The sequence below is a fragment of the Zonotrichia albicollis genome, chromosome 7 (genome assembly GCF_047830755.1).
Source record: "Zonotrichia albicollis isolate bZonAlb1 chromosome 7, bZonAlb1.hap1, whole genome shotgun sequence".
In the NCBI taxonomy this organism is placed as follows: domain Eukaryota; kingdom Metazoa; phylum Chordata; class Aves; order Passeriformes; family Passerellidae; genus Zonotrichia; species Zonotrichia albicollis.
The window spans coordinates 46,571,829-46,590,882 of NC_133825.1; the positions used below are offsets into that span (position 1 = coordinate 46,571,829).

Consider the following 19,054-nt stretch of genomic DNA (forward strand, 5'->3'; position numbering starts at 1 on the left):
GCCCGGCCCCGCCCACCGCAGTCTCGCGAGACCTGCGCCCGCCGGCGGGAGCCGAGGAGGGGGCGTTGGTTCTGACGTCACGTGGGCGTTGGCGTGACATCACGCGGGAGTTGGCCGTGACGTCACGGGGCGGGCGCTAAAATGGCGGCGGCGGCGGGAGCTTGGCTGAGAGGCTGCGCCAAGGTGACGCCTCAGGGCGGGACAGGCATGAGGGGACAAGGGAAAGCTGCTTAGGGGAAAGCGGCACCTCCCCAGCCCGCTGCCGCTGCTGGGTGCGGGTGTCTGACCCGGGGCTGGACATGCCGGGTGCAGGGGCAGCGCTGCGAGGCAGGGGACAGTCCTCCTGTCCTTCTGCCCTGGGGGTATGTGTGTGGGGCGGCAGGGTTCGCTTCGGCGCTAAGGAAGGTTCCGTGAGTCTCGTGTAATGCGGGGAGGCAGCAGCGGCCTGGCAGCAGCGGCGCTCCGGGGGCTCCTTCAGTTACAGAGCAGCCAAAGCTCTACCCGGGGGTGCCGGCACTGCCGGGGAGCGGCCCCGAGAGCTCCGGCAGCCTCTGCACCGCTCGGGGATGCTCAAGGTGCGGATTGTGGGGTGTCTGTGCAGGGCGGGGAGCTGCGCTGGGTGATGCTGAGGGTCCCTTTCAATTCAGATTATTCTTGGTTTTGCTAAACGCACCTGAGACACTGGGGCTGTGTCTAAGACACGCAGAGACCCCGGGGTTTAACCACCCTTGTCTTGGCTGTGCACGGTGAGACCTTATCCTGCAGCTCCTGGGGGTGCTGTGCCTCTAGAAATAAACTGAAATTAAGAAAACCAACCCTAGAAACAATTGCAGGCTTCCCATTGGGGAGCTTCTCTGCTGGGAAATAGGAGCTGTGTGGAAACCAGCTGGGATGGATACAGGAGTGACAGTCACCAAGGCGAGCAAAGTGAGCTGAGGAAATCATTGCTTTGGCGTTTTTCCTGTTTATATCTTAATGATGCTGCCAGCATTAAAATCTTGTTTTGGATTGTAAAACAAACAAGGAAACCAGAACTGATCTTTTAAAGAGCTGGGGATGGAGGTAAAAATTGAGATAAACAGAAAAATCAATGTTATCAGCAACCAATTCTCAAAAGCCTGTGTTTAGTAGGGGAAACAGTCTGAATCCTGTAGCAGCATAAATCACCACCTACAGAAGAAAAGCAGGAAAAAAAGCAGGGAAGCAGCAGCCAGGGATTTAAGTAATGCACATGCTCTTTAAATAACTGCCTGAAATTAGTGATCCTACATGGCCTCTAAGAAAAGAAAGCTGCACAATAATGTAGTGACTTGATTGTTTATTTAGTTTTTAAATCTAAATATTGACCTAAAACATAATTTCCACACTGGGCTATTCCTCTGGGACAGCTGTGAGTTGCTGCTCTTTGTGTGGGAGTTGCCAGCATTAATCCCATCCCTTGCCTGCATCCCATTGGTTTTAAAACTTTTCAGAGTGACCTTTTTAGGAATTTTAGAAATATTCCCTTGCTCCTGCAAAGGAGCAAAGTGTCTCAAACAATCACTGACCAAAGCATGGTTGATAAATGCCTGAACCAGCTTGGACGGGGCTTGGAGCACCCTGAGGGTGTGGAAGGTGATTCACCTTCCCAGTATTCACTTTATTTGTGCCACCATGGAGGAAAACACTCTTTTCTTTGTACTTGGGGATGAAGTGGTGGAGGGAGCAGGAGGTTTGTGTGTGGTTTGCAGCCCTGCCAGTGCTCAGTGTTAAATACAAGCGTGCATGTGTATGCTCAGCTTTTTCCTTCCCAGCCCTGGCCAAGGACAGACCTGCACAGGTGAATGTTTGCACACCTGGTGTCAGGTGACCCCAGCATTGCTGCATGTCCTGCACATAATCCATTCCTGCCTGACTGCTCCCAGAACATGCTATTAAAACAATGTTTTCTTTATTTTGTGAACACCCACAGTAACTCCATCATAATTTAAAAGTGTTGCAGCTACTGCTGACCATGCAAATGTACTCATAATTCAGTCCAGTGGTTGTTTTATGTCACCAGGGGTGTTGAATGTGAATAAACACTGAATTTTCACAGCAATATTTATTTTCTCTATTACCACCTCTGACTGTTTGTCCTGTTTGTGCCACAATCAGAATTTCCTTATCACAGCAGACTCTTGCTGCTTGTCTCCACAAGAGTTCATGGATGTGTTTTCCATCAGTTCTCCAGCCAGGAAGATGACAAGTGTTGAAAGCCAACATGAAAGAGGAGGAATTATTAGAAGGATCAAAGGAATTTTTACTTCCTGACCCCAGATTTCTGCTGGTTCTGGAGGAATGCTGCAGCCACAGTGTACACTGTGGGCTTGCCCTGTGTTCTGTGGGCTGAACAGCCAGTCTGTTCCTCACTCTGGGGGTCACAATCACCCAAAACCCTGTGCAGATGTGGTTTCATATCCTGCATGGCCCAGCTGTGTCTCTGCTGGGGGTTTCTCTCAGCACTTGTCCTGCTGGGCCATTGGTGTCTGCACACTTTGCACTGCCAGGGCAGAAGTGCCAGAAATGTGGAGCAGAGATCAGCCCAGAGTGGCTTTGGGGAGCAGAACAGAACCATTGTTCTGCCATTTTGGGACACAGACAATCTGTGCTGCTTTTCAGGAGAACATTTTAGCTACTCAATTTAGCCCATAACTTTTTGACCAGATCCTTTATGCCAACTTCCTTTAAAATCCTAAGGAATTATTCTGTGTTTGGAAAGCAGATTGGCCTTCATACCAAACTTGCCTTTCTAAAGTCAGCTGTGAGGTAATCAAGTCTTTGAACACAAAAGTTTTGAGGTCTCTGAGGGACAAAGCTGTCACATTATTTATATCCTGACAATCACTGTGTTTAGCTTCCTCCCAAAAATCCTTGTTCTGTTCATTTCCAAAAACCCATGTTCTGTTCATTTTTGTGACTTTTGCCACATATTCTTAATACTATTCCCCACAGTAAAATGCTCACCCTCTGCTCTTTTGGTTGGACAACCAATGCTTCTTGAAATTATTCTTATATATTGTGGATAAATGGGGGAGCATAAGCATAAATCACTTAGTTCCTTCCCATGCTTTTAAAATAAATCAACCAAATAAGACACATTAATTATTAGTTACACTGTCAACATACTGACTGTGGGATTTTAACTGTGTGGAGCATTCAAATGCCAGGGCTTTGTCTACAAAATGTGTGCTCATTCTGAAAATCATTAAGTGGTGGGTAAGAATTCAGTTTCAATAGAGAAATCCACAGTGCAGGTAAAAGTTAGGCCCCTTCACAGCAAAATGCTAATAATGCACATGAGGGGCTGTCAGATTGCTTTATATAATAAATAATAATATATAATAAAATAAAAAAATCATTATTAATAAATTTAATAAAATAGAAATCATATATAATAAAATAATATATAATAAAATAAAATTTTAAAAATTACATAAAATAAATAAAATTAAAATATAGTAAGAGTTGCTGGTCCCTGGAAAAACAGGAAGAATGCTAAAGTCAGTCAATGAAAGTTGACAGGCCTGTAAAAATCATTGTATGTATATTTTATATTTACTCTTATCATTCTTGTCAATGAAAGTATTCAATTGAAATACACTCTGGAGTGAGTATTACAGAAGTAGTACTCACTACTCTGAATATTGCAGTAGACTTGCGAAATCATCTATCAAAGTAAATATTATCAGCAGGGTTTATTTGCTGTAAGCACTAAAATTGACTAAAAAATGCTTGTGAATACTTTGTAGAATAAAAGTTTGTAAACTTCCAGGAAGAAAGCTGTTTCACATTAAAAGAAAAGTAATTAAAGGATATTTTCTTTTAGGACACAGGGGAGGAGAAGGTTATATTTTCTCAAGAGCTTTCAAGCTGAACATTAGATGGAAGTTATATTTCCTAATAACTTACTGAATAAAAGCACTGGGTGAAGTTAGAGATGGTTGTCTGCATAGAGATCTAACTGTTTGCATGTTCTGTGTTTGTTGCCAGCAGCTGAGAAGACAAATTCCAGCACACCTGGCTCCTTGGAGGGTTTCTCCCTGTGCTTTCAGATCCTCCAAATCAGAGCTCAAACCAAACGTGGCCAGTGATGGACTTGCCTGTGCTCCACTTCAAACGTTCACTGAAGAGGAGGCCATGCTGAAAGACATGGGTAGCTATCATCTCTGCAGTTAAAGTTCAGAAATGGTTCAAGTAGAAGGGATATTTGAGCTTAAAATTTTGTTTTTATTCATTATTTCTAGTCAAATGTTGAGATTTTTTGGGGGAGTTGTGCTTTATGCCTGATGTTGCTTGGGCTACTTTTTCTTCTGACATGCATAACCTGTCAGAAGCACCACATTCCTGTTATATTGATCCCCAAGGAGACTGTTAATTTATTTATTTATGGAATATTTACTGTTTTCTCTCTTCTCTTCATTGCAGTGACCAAGTTTGCCCAGGAACGAGTTGCACCATTCGTGCAAAAAATGGATGAGAATGCAAAAATAGAAGAGTCCATCGTGCAGGGACTGTTTGAACAAGGGGTCTGCACTCCTTTACCTAATCTTGTATTTGAAAAGTAACAGCATTTTATGTATCTCTAACTGTGCCTTGTTCAGATTTATAGATGAAAAGATTGAGGGCTATAATTCAAATGAACTGATGAATGATTAAACATTTTGGAGTTGTCGATCACACGACAGTTTTCTTTACAGCATTATCACTCCATCTTTTACTGTAATTCTTTTTCCATCTCCTCCATACCACATATTTCACCTTATCTTTTAGCTCCTTGTCTTCCCTCCCTCAATTTTTTTTAATTGGATGCTGGAAAGGCCATGACTCCAAGTGTTGATGGAGAAGAGAGCCAATATTCCTCTGTGCCTTACTGGGCAGCCATGAGGACTTACATTGCCCAAATCCTGGTGTTCATTCCTGCATTCAATTTTAGCCTTTCCTGCTATCAGGGCCAACACATTTATACATTTGCACCTTTTCCATTTCAGCTGATGAGTATTGAGCTTGGGGAAGAATATGGAGGAACTGGAGCTTCATTTTTTTCAATCATACTGGCAGTGGAAGAATTGGCCAAAGTTGATCCAGCTGTGGCTCTCGTGTGTGAACTCCAAAACACTCTAACAAATAAATTGTTTACCACCTATGGAACAGAAGAACAAAAGAGAACTTACCTGCCCAGGGTGTCCAAAGATACAGTGAGTCAAAGTCTTACTTGACTTAACTATTGAAATTATATTATTGTTTAGTAATGTTAGTGGGGATTTTTTTTTTCAGTGGCTAATGTGTGTCTGCAGCTCTGGAAAATATGTGTGAACTTTGAAACACTGGTTAGAGCTGAGATCTGTGGTGATATAGATACATCCTGTCATCAGTAGCTGAGAGGTAAAAGTGGAAAGGCACTTATTAGTTTCATTAAAATTTAATTTACTGTGGAAAAGAACTGTAAAGCAGTTGACTTTGAGAGATGTGTAATTACACAGTGTTTCTATTCTTAATCTTCACAGCTGAAACTCAGTTACTTCAATGCAATAGGTTAAAATGTTTGAATTTAAGAGACTTGTGCTGGCTTATAAGTATTTTCCTTAGAGAATTTATTTATATTTGTGAAAATTAAACTGGCTTTTTCCCTTCCTTTGACAGTTAGGCAGTTTCTGTCTGTCAGAGGCTGGGTCTGGCAGTGATGCTTTTTCCTTGAAGACTCGAGCTGAAAAGAAGGGAGATTATTACATCATCAACGGCTCAAAGATGTGGATTAGCTTGGCAGAAGATGCAGGAGTCTTCTTTGTCATGGCAAATACAGACCCATCCTTAGTAAGTTGCTACAGAATTCTTGCATTTCAGTGACAGCTGCTGATATATGAAACTGTGGATTTTATACTGATAATCTGATGTTAGATGTTTGTACTCTGTGCATCTTTTCCTGCAAACCTTTAAAAATATTGCCCAACAAAACTTGAGGCAGCAGTTTGGTGAGCAATTTAATAAATTCCTCCAACCAGGGAAAATAAGAATGTCAGGATCATGGTTGCACAGCACTGGTGGTGTTCTGAGTAACAGGACTCAGTCTTACATTTTTCCAACCTTTCTGACTTAGCTGACAGCTTCCTGTTGTTAAAAGGCAAAATGGAAAATATGTAAAATATGTCCAGTGAAAAATCACATAGCTGACTATGCAAATATCAGGTTTGTGCCCAGCCTGGCTGTAGGTGTAGATTTTGAGGGATATTGGTATGCAAACCAGTTTTTGATTCTTTTTAATCCCCCCAGGGCTACAGAGGAATTACCTGCTTTGTGGTGGATCGCAACACAGAGGGGCTCCAGGTGGGGAAGAAGGAGGACAAGCTGGGGATCAGAGCTTGTTCCACCTGCCCTGTCACCTTGGACAACGTGAAGGTATTGTCAATTCAGCTCTTAAAGCATAATTTGTGTACAGCTGGAACCTGGCCACACATAAGGAAAGAATATTTACTAAATTCCCTATTTTTTCCCCTTGGATACAGTGATTTTTGGGCATATTTTAGCTTCTTTCTTCCACAGAAGTCTAGAGAGGAGTTGGATTTCTTAAATTTTGATGTAGTTTTTTCTCTGTCATCAGTTTATAGCCATGTGAATCTGGGAATGCTCTAAAACTGTGCTTTATGTTTTATGCCTTCACTTATGAGGAGCAATTGCTAAAACTTGTGAACTCTTTTAGTAGTTGCAAAACAGAATAGAAATAATTAGGTGGTTTTATTTTTTAGGTTCCTGAGAGCAGTATCCTGGGACAAATTGGACAAGGCTATAAATATGCCATTGGAATGCTCAATACTGGCAGGATAGGGATTGCTGCACAGGTGGGTGGTTTGGTTTGTTACTGAGCACAGCCATGGTATCATTTCAGTTTGGACTGAAATCTGTGGAATATTTAAAGCTGTTTGGAAAATACTTTATTAAAAGTTCCATTGCCACTAGATGTCACTGTTCCCGTAGCAAAGTGACAGCAAAGATGGGGAAGTTGGAGCAGTTACAGCTGCCAGTGGGAAAATCCTCCTATAGTGACACAAGCAATAGACTTCAAAAACATTAAATGGCAATTAGCTTCTCTCTGGTCGTTAACCTATTGCTTCTGAATTATGTCCACGTTCTTGTCTTCCACTATGAAAATTTATTTTACAAAGAAAACTAACTTTGGAAAATTGACCACACTGAAATGTAGAAATTAATGCTTCCAGCTGGGATTGTATGGGGCTGGCAAATGTAACCTAGTGCTAACTGATGTTTTCCCAACTTGTTTTTAAAAGTCAACTTATTTTTAAAATAAATGTGATTTTCTCTAGCAGAGCTCTTCCAGTTCATTGCTGTGTTTGAAAATTGCACTGTATGGCATCTTAGGGGAAAATATTTACCAACCTTGGAGTTATTTCAAAATGTTGTATTTTGCTGTAAAGTCAGTTTGGATTTCAGAATGCTGCTGATCTCAGTGGAAATCAGGTTCAGCCCCAGAATAAAATTACTTATGATAAGTTTCTATATTTTTAATTTACTTTTGAAAGTAATCTTTTCTTTGTTTATACTTTATTGTGCAATATTTCTGTATTACCAATCTCCTTTATTTGTTGCCCTGGTTTGCAGACAGACCAGAAGAAATCATCTTCATGAAATTGAGATTTTCCACATGGCAATACTCTATGCTGATAATTGGGCTGGCTTTTCCATCATTTCTAAAGATTACCTCTGATTTAACTTTGTCTGATATGGCATTTAAAAAGGGCTGTGGGCCTCATTGTTCCCAAAGATATAAATAATATAAAGGCTCTGCCAGTAAAATACATGCTCTGGGTTTTACTCTTAATTACTCCAAGTTACACCTTAATTAAAAGTTAAGGTCAGGTAGTTGTTATATCTTAATTACTGCCTTCTTGGCACCTTCAAATTAAGAGAAATGGACTTGACAAGAGCAGCAGCTCTAAAGCCCTCTGGTATTGAGTTCAGTTTTGCAGTTGGAATAGTTTTAAAAGATAATGAAGATCTTATAAAAGGTAATTGTGGCTTTGAAAACAGTTTCAGATGGTTTTAGTGCAAGGCAGCTGCAATATTATTACAGGTGCTGAAGTTGATGTACTTTGTTCTTATAATTTATATAAGGAGATGACAAATCTGATAATGGGGCTGATTAGCAGCAGACTTCAATGTTTTCTTTTACTTTTTTCCTTTGTATCATTTTTTTTCTGTTGTACATCATTCAAGGTAGTTTTTCTAAGCTGTCTGATGTGACACTTTCCTGCTTCTGCCTTTGTGGAAAGACAAAATTGATCAAAATTCTTTTACAATTGTTCTGCAGAGTTGGAAGATAGTGCAAGAAATGTTATCTCTCCTTCCACTCCACTAAATTTCTAAATTCTGAAATAAATTGCTAATTCTGCCAATTCTCTCTGGTGTCCTCTAGAAAATGAGAAATTATTTTGCTGATGAAAATAGTTTTGATTAATAATTCAGATTATTTTTCCTTTAATAGGGTAATGCAAATGTATAGATCTTCAGTTCAGGATCATTTTCTTACGCAATTATGAATTTTCCAAAAAAACACTTAATATTTTTGCAATTACAGTTGACCCATAAGTTTTGTTCAAAAAATGAGTGGTGGTGTTTTCACAAATACTCACCTATGGTAAGAAATGGGCATGTAAAAGGTTTGTTCCTCAAACTTTTATTTTTTATAACTCACCTCTGTTTGTAAAGTTCTGGCTCCTAGGATTGTCTATACAAATTTTAACAATATCTTGGTAGGAAGAAAACAACTTTTCTCCTGGATATCAACCTGCCTGACCAGAAGATCACCAATTATGATCACCTCCATTAGGTGCACTAATGAACTAATTTTTTTGACCATATCCTTATTTTTCCTCACAGATGTTGGGACTGGCCCAGGGGTGTTTTGACCGTACAGTTCCCTACACAAAGGAGAGAGTCCAGTTTGGGAAGAGCGTGTTTGATTTCCAGGTAATTGTTAATGGCATGTTTCCTCCAACAAAAAATAGTGACCATAATCAACAGTATAATTAGTATTTTAATTTGCATAATTTATGTTCCACTTCATGTCTTCTCTCTCCTCCTCATTATCTGGGTATTTTTCAAAAAAATTTCTGGATGAATGTTCATCTGCCATGTAAAATTCAGCAATTCGTTGCCTTTGCAAGTAGCACACAAATAATTTAAAACTTTACATATTTCTAACATATTCCTTTTGCTTGATAACTTATTGACATTTTTTGAAAATAATACACATGGAACTCCCTTCTGATTTTAGTATCACACTGTACTGAATGTGTTTTTATACCCTTTCATGAGGTGTAGGGGAAGGGCTTTTTCTGGAGACTATAAATGATAAAAAGATGATGAAAACTGAATTATTAGATTTCCTGTGTTGTACAAAGACATTTAGTTTTCATTATAATATCTGTTTCTTACAGCCAAAAAGACTCTTTGTTGCAAAAATGATGTATAGTTTAATAAGGAAGATACATAATTGTAATTACTCTGGTAATTTTCTTGTTAAAAGAAACCTACATCTCAGCTGAAGAGAAGGAACATTAGCACTACTCATAATTTATGCAAATTTTAGGAAGCACTCATAGATACCTAGGAAATGATTGGAACTACGTCTTTTGAATGGGAAATGGAATTTATAATTGCCAAATCATTTTGGTATTTTGACCTGCCTATATATTTCTGCAGATCTGAGGGAATGGTGTTAATGTTCTAATAAGATGAAAGATTTCATTGTGTTTTAGACTACTAAATGTTCATTTTCAATGATCATAATATTTGGGTGTTCTTAAATAAACCCATTCTTCTGTAATGCCATTCAGATGTGAGCTCCATCACCCTTGAATCCATTCCTCAGTCGTGTCCTCTTTTGCTTTAAGCTGCTCTAAATCTTGTCTTGTGCCTCTGGGGCAAGGAAAGGAGTTGTCACCTTGCCAGTTCTCCACTTTTATTTAAGAAATATTTGTTTACAAGTCTTCCTTGGCTAAGCTCATTAGGGAAGCAGACCTGGTTTTGTCTCAGTGAACAGTTGCAGAATGAAAAATGCAGCTCTGTCTTCCTCATGCCTTTGTAATCCTGAGGAGGATGTTAACATTGGGATAAAAATTTTTTTTTTATATTTTTGGGTTTAAATAGGTAATCCTGTGCCCAGTCAGGCAAAAAGAACCCCAGTGCTCCTGAATCCAAGAACAGGAAAGGGGAAAACAGGGCTGCAGTTCCTGAGAGCACTTCAGTGGCCCAGGAGTGTTCCCAACCTCTGTCAATAAACACAGAATTGTCCAAACCCAGGAGATTCCTCTGGCTGCCCTGGAGGACTGAGACCCTGACAGGGGGCTCAGAGACCTTGGCACAGAGTCAAAACCACCTGTGCCTTTGATTTTAACCCATGGAGACAATTACCAAATTGTGCAAAGAGTTACAAGCCACAAGAGTTTGAATAGAATGATAGTTAATTTGTCACAGGCTGAAAAAGTAGAATTTTGGGCTTTTAGAATGGGGGTTCAGGAAGCAAGATGGAGGAATCTGGGCATGTCCTTCCTCCTGTTTCTTCTTAGCCTCCATCTTCTGCTGTGATGGTGGCACTTTTGGATTGGTTTAGAGTAGAGACAAACTGTCTAACATAGGTGATGGATGTAGGAAAATTATTGTAAATAATGTACACGTAGTTTTTAGTATAAAAAGATAACACCCCCCCCAGGGCAATCAGTGTGCCACAGACCAACATGCTAGACAGACCTCAGAAAAAGAATCTTTTAGATAACAGAGAATAATAACCTTGAGAACCAGAGCCAAGGAATCCTGACTCCTTCTTCGATCTTGGGGCTGGGAAAAAGAGAATTCCCAACACCTCGGGGTCATCTCGACACCAGAGACCCTGTCACAGAATTACTGCCACCTGGATCTGATGTTTTTATTTTAGAGTGCATTGCATGGTGAGCAGGATGGCTGTTGCTGGCAGCTCCAGAGGGGCTGTGGCTCTGTGTGAGTGAGTGAGTGAGTGAGTGAGTGAGTGAGTGAGTGAGTGAGTGAGTGAGTGAGTGAGTGCTGTGCTGCTCCTGCAGGGGCTGTGGTCACTCTGAGTGCTGTGCTGTCCTTGCAGGGGCTGTGGTCAGTGTGAGTGCTGTGCTGCCCCTGCAGGGGCTGTGGTCAGTGTGAGTGCTGTGCTGCCCCTGCAGGGGCTGTGGTCACTCTGAGTGCTGTGCTGCCCTTGCAGGGGCTGTGGTCACTCTGAGTGCTGTGCTGCCCCTGCAGGGGCTGTGGTCACTCTGAGTGCTGTGCTGCCCCTGCAGGGGCTGTGGCTCTGTGTGAGTGCTGTGCTGCCCCTGCAGGGGCTGTGGTCACTCTGAGTGCTGTGCTGCCCCTGCAGGGGCTGTGGCTCTGTGTGAGTGCTGTGCTGCCCCTGCAGGGGCTGTGGTCACTCTGAGTGCTGTGCTGCCCCTGCAGGAGCTGTGGTCAGTGGGAGTGCTGTGCTGCCCTTGCAGGAGCTGTGGTCACCCTGAGTGCTGTGCTGCCCCTGCAGGGGCTGTGGCTCTGTGTGAGTGCTGTGCTGCCCCTGCAGGGGCTGTGGTCAGTGGGAGTGAGTGCTGTGCTGCCCCTGCAGGAGCTGTGGCTCTGTGTAAGTGCTGTGCTGCCCCTGCAGGGGCTGTGGTCAGTGTGAGTGCTGTGCTGCCCCTGCAGGGGCTGTGGTCAGTGGGAGTGCTGTGCTGCCCCTGCAGGGGCTGTGGTCACTCTGAGTGCTGTGCTGCCCCTGCAGGGGCTGTGGTCAGTGTGAGTGCTGTGCTGCCCCTGCAGGGGCTGTGGTCAGTGGGAGTGCTGTGCTGCCCTTGCAGGGGCTGTGGTCACTCTGAGTGCTGTGCTGCCCCTGCAGGAGCTGTGGCTCTGTGTAAGTGCTGTGCTGCCCTTGCAGGGGATGCAGCACCAGATTGCCCAGGTGGCCACGCAGCTGGAGGCGGCCAGGCTGCTGACCTACAACGCGGCGCGGCTGGTGGAGGTGGGCAGGCCGGCCATCAAGGAGGCCAGCATGGCCAAGTACTTCACTGCTGAGGTACCTGAGCTCCCTCCCTGCTGCTACAGCTCCTTCTGCTACCCCCTGTGTACTCAGAATTCATCTTGGATGTGCAAGCTCTTCTATCTCAGTAAAGGTGTTCCAGGCCAAGTTGGGTGGGGCTTGGGGCAACCTGGGCCAGTGGAAGGCGTCCCTCTGCCAAGGGATTGAGATGAGTTTTAAGATCCCCTCCAGTTGGGGCAGATGAAACAGGAAAGCCTTATAAATATGATTGCCTGGCAAAAGATGTTGAGAATATAGAAACTGTAAGCAAGATTGAAATGAAAGCAAGCTTTGAGATCCCTCAGTTACTGAACAACTGGAAAACAATGGTGTGGCCAGCTGAAGGTGATCCCCTTCGGATGAAACAACACCCTCTGCTTGCAGACAGGTCCAAGGGTCAGAGCAGACACTGCAGCTTGGCAGAAGGGGCCCAAAGAGGAGTTTTTAGGGTTTAAAATGTAACACAGCATAGAAACTATTCTGTAACAGTTAGTGAACTCCTGATGTCCTCTGGTTTATGTTGTTTTTATCCTAAAATGGCTTGCTGAAGATGAATACCAAAATACCCATCTTTCTTCCCTCCTGTTCTGGTCTCTGCTTTATTCTCTGTTTTGTTATTAATCAGGTGCAAAGTATAAGTTTTACTGCCACTGTCTGAAGTTGAATCCTGTAACTCTGAAACTCTCTTCATAGGTTGCAACACTGACAACCAGTAAATGCATTGAATGGATGGGAGGTGTTGGATTCACCAAAAATTTCCCAATAGAAAAATACTACCGTGACTGCAAGATAGGTGAGTGCCACTTCCTTACCAGGTATCTCTTGTAGCTTTGGTGCTCTTAATGTTTGAGGAAGAAGGCCTGGCTTTTTTCCTCAGGATATTTTTTTCCTTGAGACTGTATCAACACTAATTCAAAGGCTGAGATATAAAATTTTAGGTATAAATATATGTACATGCAGGACTAGTTAAAATATTTCATTAGATACCAACAAAATATAGACACAAACACCATGTCCCGTTCTATTAAGAAAATTTCTGTAAAAAAAAAAATTTAAAATAATTTCAGTTGCTTTAAGATCTCAATCCATGTGGAGTTCTCTTTTCAAGGCTTTCTTGTTCATCAGGATAATCCTTGGACACAACAGTTTGATATTTTTAACAATATTACCCTTTGGCTTTTATTACAACAGCATTTGGAACTTCTTCATTTTTTTGGCTATTTAAGACTTGCTTTTCAGGAAAATGTCTTTGCATTATGTGTGGCCAGCCAGAAAAGTGCTTTTATTGTTACAGATAATTAAATGGGAACATTTATAATATTATATAAATAACTACAATTCTGTGCTAGTACTTGCACAGTAAAGCTTCATTTCATAATTATAAAGTTTCTCACTGGGCTTTAGGATGATATTTTGATCTCTCTTCATAAATTCACTCTGGGTTTAGAATCTATTAATTTGTTTTCTTCTGATTTCAGGTACAATATACGAAGGAACTTCAAATATCCAGTTGAGCACAATTGCAAAATTCTTAGCACAGGAGTACTGAAACCATAAGGACTTCCTTGATGCTATATAAAAATTATTTCCCTTAACACTAATTGTAAATTTATTGGTAATTACAGAAGGCATTGACGGCATCATAAATAAGAATACACCATCACAGTGAAATCATAGGGAAAACCATGAGTTCCCCATTTCAGGAGAGAAAGTGATTTGTGTGAAATCATGAATTCCACATTCAAATCCAAACTTCTTTCTGCCTGAGACACTTCCAAGCACTGGATTTAGCTCCCTTAAGTCATGCCAGCAGTTCATCTCCACTTGGAGATTTCAGAGTGAAAACAAAGGAATCCAAATCCCTGGAATCCAAATCTCTGGCATTTCTGTTTTCCCCCTGGGAGAGAGGACTCTCCCCGTGCAGCAGAGCTGGTGTGGGGTGGAGCTGCATTTGGGGTGTGCTGCTGCATTAGCATGGGGTGCCCAGAGAGGGAATTGATGCTTTCCTCTCTCCCAGGTGGAGTGATGTCTGTGGAGCTGCTGTAATTGGAGTCATTTTTACAGCAGCCCTCAGTGTGTTCTTAAGGATATCTTTGTAATTAAGCCCTTGCAGCCCCAATTTGGACTCCTGAAAGGTGGATAATATCCACCTCCCTTTCCAGCCTTCTCAGCTGTTAAGGGTTTTAATCTAAGAGCCTATTTATAGGTCTCCTTTCATAAAAGGTTGAGTTGAAATCTTTCTGAAATGGGGTTAAAAAAGCTCTAGTAGTTGTGCAAAAGGACAGATATAAGCTGGGTAATGGCAGTGCTGTGATTCTACCTCCCAGTGGCCTTTCCACATTCAATGCATTTTACAAACTTTAAAGGGAGGCACTGTTAATTTGCAGCCTAGAATTCCTTGCTGCTGGAAGTTAGTGCTTCTCCAGCACAGTTTTTCCCTTTTTTAAGAGAGAAAAAAAGGCAGGGGGTTGGGAAGTATTTGCTTTTTTTATTTGTCTCTGTTTACTCTAAAATTAGACATTTTATTTACAGCAGAAACCTCTTCAGTGCTGGAGAGCTAATTAACTAATAATCAAGAGACAGGAAGCTTAATATATGAAAAATCATCCTAATTGCTGTAATTGGCAATCTGTTTCAAGTGTTTTGGGGAGGGAAGGATTGGTTTTCTGGTTTTGGCTGACTTAGAGGAATCTCATTTTTAAAGCTTGCCTTTCACTGATGATTCACTCTGAGTGGAGCTTGGAACATTACAGGCTGAGACTCCCAGAGGATTTCCTAGCAAAACCAGGGCAAGTGACACTTAACAAGTGGGATTTGTAAAACAAGCAGTGCCTTAGACAAAGAAACAAGCAAGGATGAAAAGCACTATTAAAAAGTTCTCTGACTTCAAAGGGAAGTAACTGCTTTAGTGAATTAATCCCTCCATGTACACACTCTGCCTGGTAATGGGCAAAGAATTATTGTGCTGATTATCCTTGTGCCAATAAAAATGCCCCTCCCACATCAGTTTGATCAAGAGCTTTGAGATTTACAAAAATGCAAGAGTAGGAAGGTAGGCTAGATGGTTTCTGAAGTTTTCTTCTTGCAATATTATTATTAATCACTATTATTATTATTAATGCATTTCAGATTTATTTGCAGTCTTTCTTTCAGCTGAATTGAAGCAGCTGGGGAAATTTAGATTAGAATTAAGACTAGTTTTAATTCTAATTTAGATTAGAATTAAGACTACAGACACCTCAACATTTAACTGCAATTATTCTGCTCAACACAGTCTATCTGTAAATCCAAAATAATCAAAACCACACTGCAAAATGCTGGAGGTAATGCTGATTGCTGTGCTGAGTTGTGCCAAGGTGAGGCAGGTTTAATCTGCTTTGCTCACATGAGTGTCCACAGAAAGCAGGGTTTGGTTTTTGCTGTGATCTCCTGGTTTGTGACACTCTCAGCTTGGCTTCTGCAGTTCTGTGTGAGACTGGCAATACTTTACTGATTCAATAGAGTGCCAGAAGCAAACCCTTTGTGGAGGAAAGTGCAGAGCTCTTTGAAGGACTGTTAAGGGCTGGATATCCAGGATTATGTAAAAGGACTCTCTTTGTGTAGAACTGTGTCAGGTATCCATTTGAAAAGATAACCAGGGGGAAATGAGATTAATGTGATTCCTCACAGTCTGATATGGGATGCCTGAGTCCAGCAAACAGCCTGAACATCCTCAGCAGCAATTCCACAGTAGCTGATGAGCTTTTCTTCTCAATAAAGCAAGGTCAAGCCTTTAACTAATGTTACAGCTGTAAATATTTCATGTCTTTGTTATGTATGCTGTATTTTGTACACAGTTTTGAAAGAAATAAATAATGTATTGTATTTGTATACAACATTTTGTGGAAGAGTATGTGCACAAATCAGTTACAACCCCTGAGTAACTTTCCTTGCTGTTTTGAGAGGACAGGTACCTGTGTGGAGAGCATTGGCTGCTCAGCTCACTGATTCTGGGGAGTCACAGAATGGTTTGGGTTGGAAGGGACCTGAAATCCCCCCTGCCATCTGAACTCAGCTGTGTGCTTGGGAATGAGAAGTGCTGTGCTGTTGTCCAGGAGCTGTTTAGTGCTCCCAGCCCTTGTTCTGCTTTGGGACAGACATTTCTGGGTGGTCATCAATGGCAATTCCACATTTGGCACTGTGGGCACAGGCTGCAGAGCTGGAGTGGGCAATGCTGGGAGGCTTTCTTGTTGGGAATTTAGCTGCTAGAGAATAGAAAAGTACAAAACCATGGCTAATTCCAAGTCCTGCACCTGCAAGATAGCAGTGTGGTAGGATAACAAACAGTGAAAGAGGCATGAGAAAAGAGAGATGTAACCCCTAAGGAATGAGGAAGAGTTGATAGTATAGTTTAACCAATAGATTGCTTAGCTTACAGAATATTCATAAGCTTATTACTCGCTGAATAAGTGTCTGATGCTTTCTTCAATAAATTAGAATTTGCTTATCACTCATATTGAGTGTCTGAGTCTCCCCTCACCGACAAATGGCTCGAAACCTGAAAAGGCCTCATCATTTTTTTTTCTCTGTAACACTTTCTGAGCTTTTAAGCTGCTTTATGTACTCAAGATATATTTTATTAGTGACTTTTCCCTCCTTATGCCCTTAGTCCATCCAGTCTGTTGTCCTGGAACAGCAACTTCAGTATCAAATGTTTCATGTCAGCTGCCCTGGTTAGAAGAAAAGACCTGTATTGAGAATGTATTTAAAAGTGCCTGAATTTTGTTTTTGACTTGATACAATGATTGTATATGATTTCATGGTTCTCTAATAATCTGTAATTTAAAATTGTTGCCAGATCCTGCAGGTTTTGTACCAGGCTGGGTCATGTCAGCTTTCTCTAGCTCTGTTCTTCTTGGTGATCAAGGCAGATTTCCATAGAAAGATTTAATCACTACTTGGAAAACTCAAATACAACATTTTGTATCATCTTTTCTCTGCTGTTGTTCTTTCTTTCATATTTTCTTTTCCCCATGTAAAGATTGTGTTAGAAAAGGCTTGCATCAACTACAGAGTTATTGTTCTTTGGGAGCCTTTTGCTATGCAAAGACTTTTCTAATTAACATGTTATTGCATTTCCACTTGAAAATCTTTTGGTGAGAGACACATTTCAAGTTCCTGTGCCAAGCCAAGCTCGATTGGAAGCCCAGTCTGTTTTGAAAGCAGCTGTCTGACTTCCCTGAGCTGGTACTGGATACACAAAAGCTGAAAAAATGCTTTTCCTCAGCCCAGAATGTATTCAGGGTAGCCAGAAATAACCAATGTGTTCCCTAATAGCTTGTTTATTGTTCAAAGGAACATGCAGTGTACACTGTAACATTTTTTTCTGGTGAAATATTCAGAAATATAAATCAAAAATATGTGCAGTCTCACTAGGCAGTAATAGCATTTTTATATATTTTGTCTTTCAACATCATTTGGATTTACATCTTTTTGAAGCTATTCTCCCTCTCAGTAAATGTAGAGCTGCTAACACTGGAGGACTTAGACAAACTAAAAAAGTCAAGTTTTTAGTGATTCCTTTTTAGTGAGGCTAAAGTGGGGCTGCTTGCTGCCTTCAGCCAAGTCTCAAGCAATGACCCAGCCCTCAGTGGAACAGAACCATTTTCTGATCATCCTTCTCATCACATCAAGTTTGCCACGAGACTCTTGGATTTTTTTGGCCTGAATTGTTTTCAAGGACACCCTGTAAAATTCTTCTATTCCTTAATTTCTATCCTAAACATGTAAATTAAGTGCAAATTTTTCAGTGCAAACAGAGCAGGTTTTAATTTAACACTGTGTTGTTGAGGTTTTCTGCTTTTGTTTAGATCATTCCCAAAAACATGATGTTTGACATTAGCTTCTCTGGACACTTTTTGGTTTTCTGTAGAAGAAATTTGCTAAACTGCTGTAAAAATAATCCAGGAATGATTAAAAAATAAAAGTTAAGGTTCTGGAACATAGTTAAATAGTGAAAAGCTCCAAAGAACTTGTTTGGTCAGTGGAGCTGCTGAAGATGGAGTTGGTCCTCTCAATGTCTGTCCAACCAGGCTTTAGAAGGAAAATAATTTTCTGTGTTTAATTGCAGCAGTGCCTACATTTGATTGATAAGCAGTTTATTTTGACTATTGTTTGGATAATAAAAGCTGGATCCAGCAGGATATTTGTCATAAAATCCATTGAGTGCCATGCAGGATTCACAGTTTCCAAAGACCAAAAGTGCAGCAGCAGATCTTCCATTTAATGCTGGAAGAATTTTAGCTCTCCTGTGCTTTGACTCCAGTGATCCAATTTGCAGAGATAAACAATTCTCTGGCAGTAATGCAGCTTGCCATTATTTAATAATTATTTAAAATGCGCCTTGTTACCCTTGTGTAAGAATCTGGGCAGCAGGGGAGTGCTCTGATTCTGCAGGGGCTGACACAGCACTGGGTTAAAGCACCCCATGGTCTGGTGTCTCAGACTGTTCTAATTTAATAGCAAACCTTCTCTATCCTGCTGCTTCTATTTAGAAGTGTCCAAAAACCTTTTTTTTTTTTTTTTTTTTTTCCTTCCCAACTGTAAAAGCCTTCTGGCACTAAATTACATCTATTCCTTGACTGAAACATATCTGCTCTATGCTAACCTCATTATCCAGGAATGATTTCTAGAAGAGGAAGTGAAGAATAATTAAATCATTCCTAACTGAAGGAAATGCTTCGCAGAACTATACAAATTCCAATTTGGCCGAGATGCTGTGGTTTCAGATTCTATTTCTGGGAAGGGCAGAGGGACAAACAGTTATTTTTGGAGCCATGGGCAGCTGGGTTCTGGCTGCAGTTTCCTCTCTTACCTTGATCTGGGAGTGGGCTGGGACATCCCTGCTGAGGAGGGAGCACATTTCCTGCCACCACCCTCCTCAGTACCTGCTCTGATGGGAGTTCTGGTAAATTAAACTCA

General features: G+C 41.3%; 1 protein-coding gene across 3 annotated transcripts; it reads left to right on the forward strand.

Annotated features, from left to right (window-relative positions):
• The first annotated feature begins 21 nt into the window (after positions 1 to 21).
• On the forward strand, positions 22 to 15,969 carry ACADSB (acyl-CoA dehydrogenase short/branched chain). 3 transcript variants are annotated; one of them, XM_074545351.1, is made up of 11 exons: positions 22 to 183; positions 4,015 to 4,174; positions 4,447 to 4,547; positions 5,010 to 5,216; positions 5,662 to 5,832; positions 6,289 to 6,414; positions 6,762 to 6,854; positions 8,911 to 9,000; positions 11,954 to 12,091; positions 12,788 to 12,887; positions 13,573 to 15,969. In XM_074545351.1, the coding sequence occupies exons 1-11, from the start codon at positions 142 to 144 to the stop codon at positions 13,641 to 13,643; spliced, it is 1,299 nt and encodes a 432-aa protein (XP_074401452.1). In that variant the 5' UTR covers positions 22 to 141; the 3' UTR covers positions 13,644 to 15,969. The 3 variants fall into 3 exon arrangements, with proteins under 3 accessions (XP_074401452.1, XP_074401451.1, XP_074401453.1); XM_074545350.1 differs by having other exon boundaries at positions 54 to 183; positions 4,012 to 4,174; XM_074545352.1 differs by lacking the exon at positions 11,954 to 12,091 and having other exon boundaries at positions 54 to 183; positions 4,012 to 4,174.
• Positions 15,970 to 19,054: the final 3,085 nt, after the last annotated feature.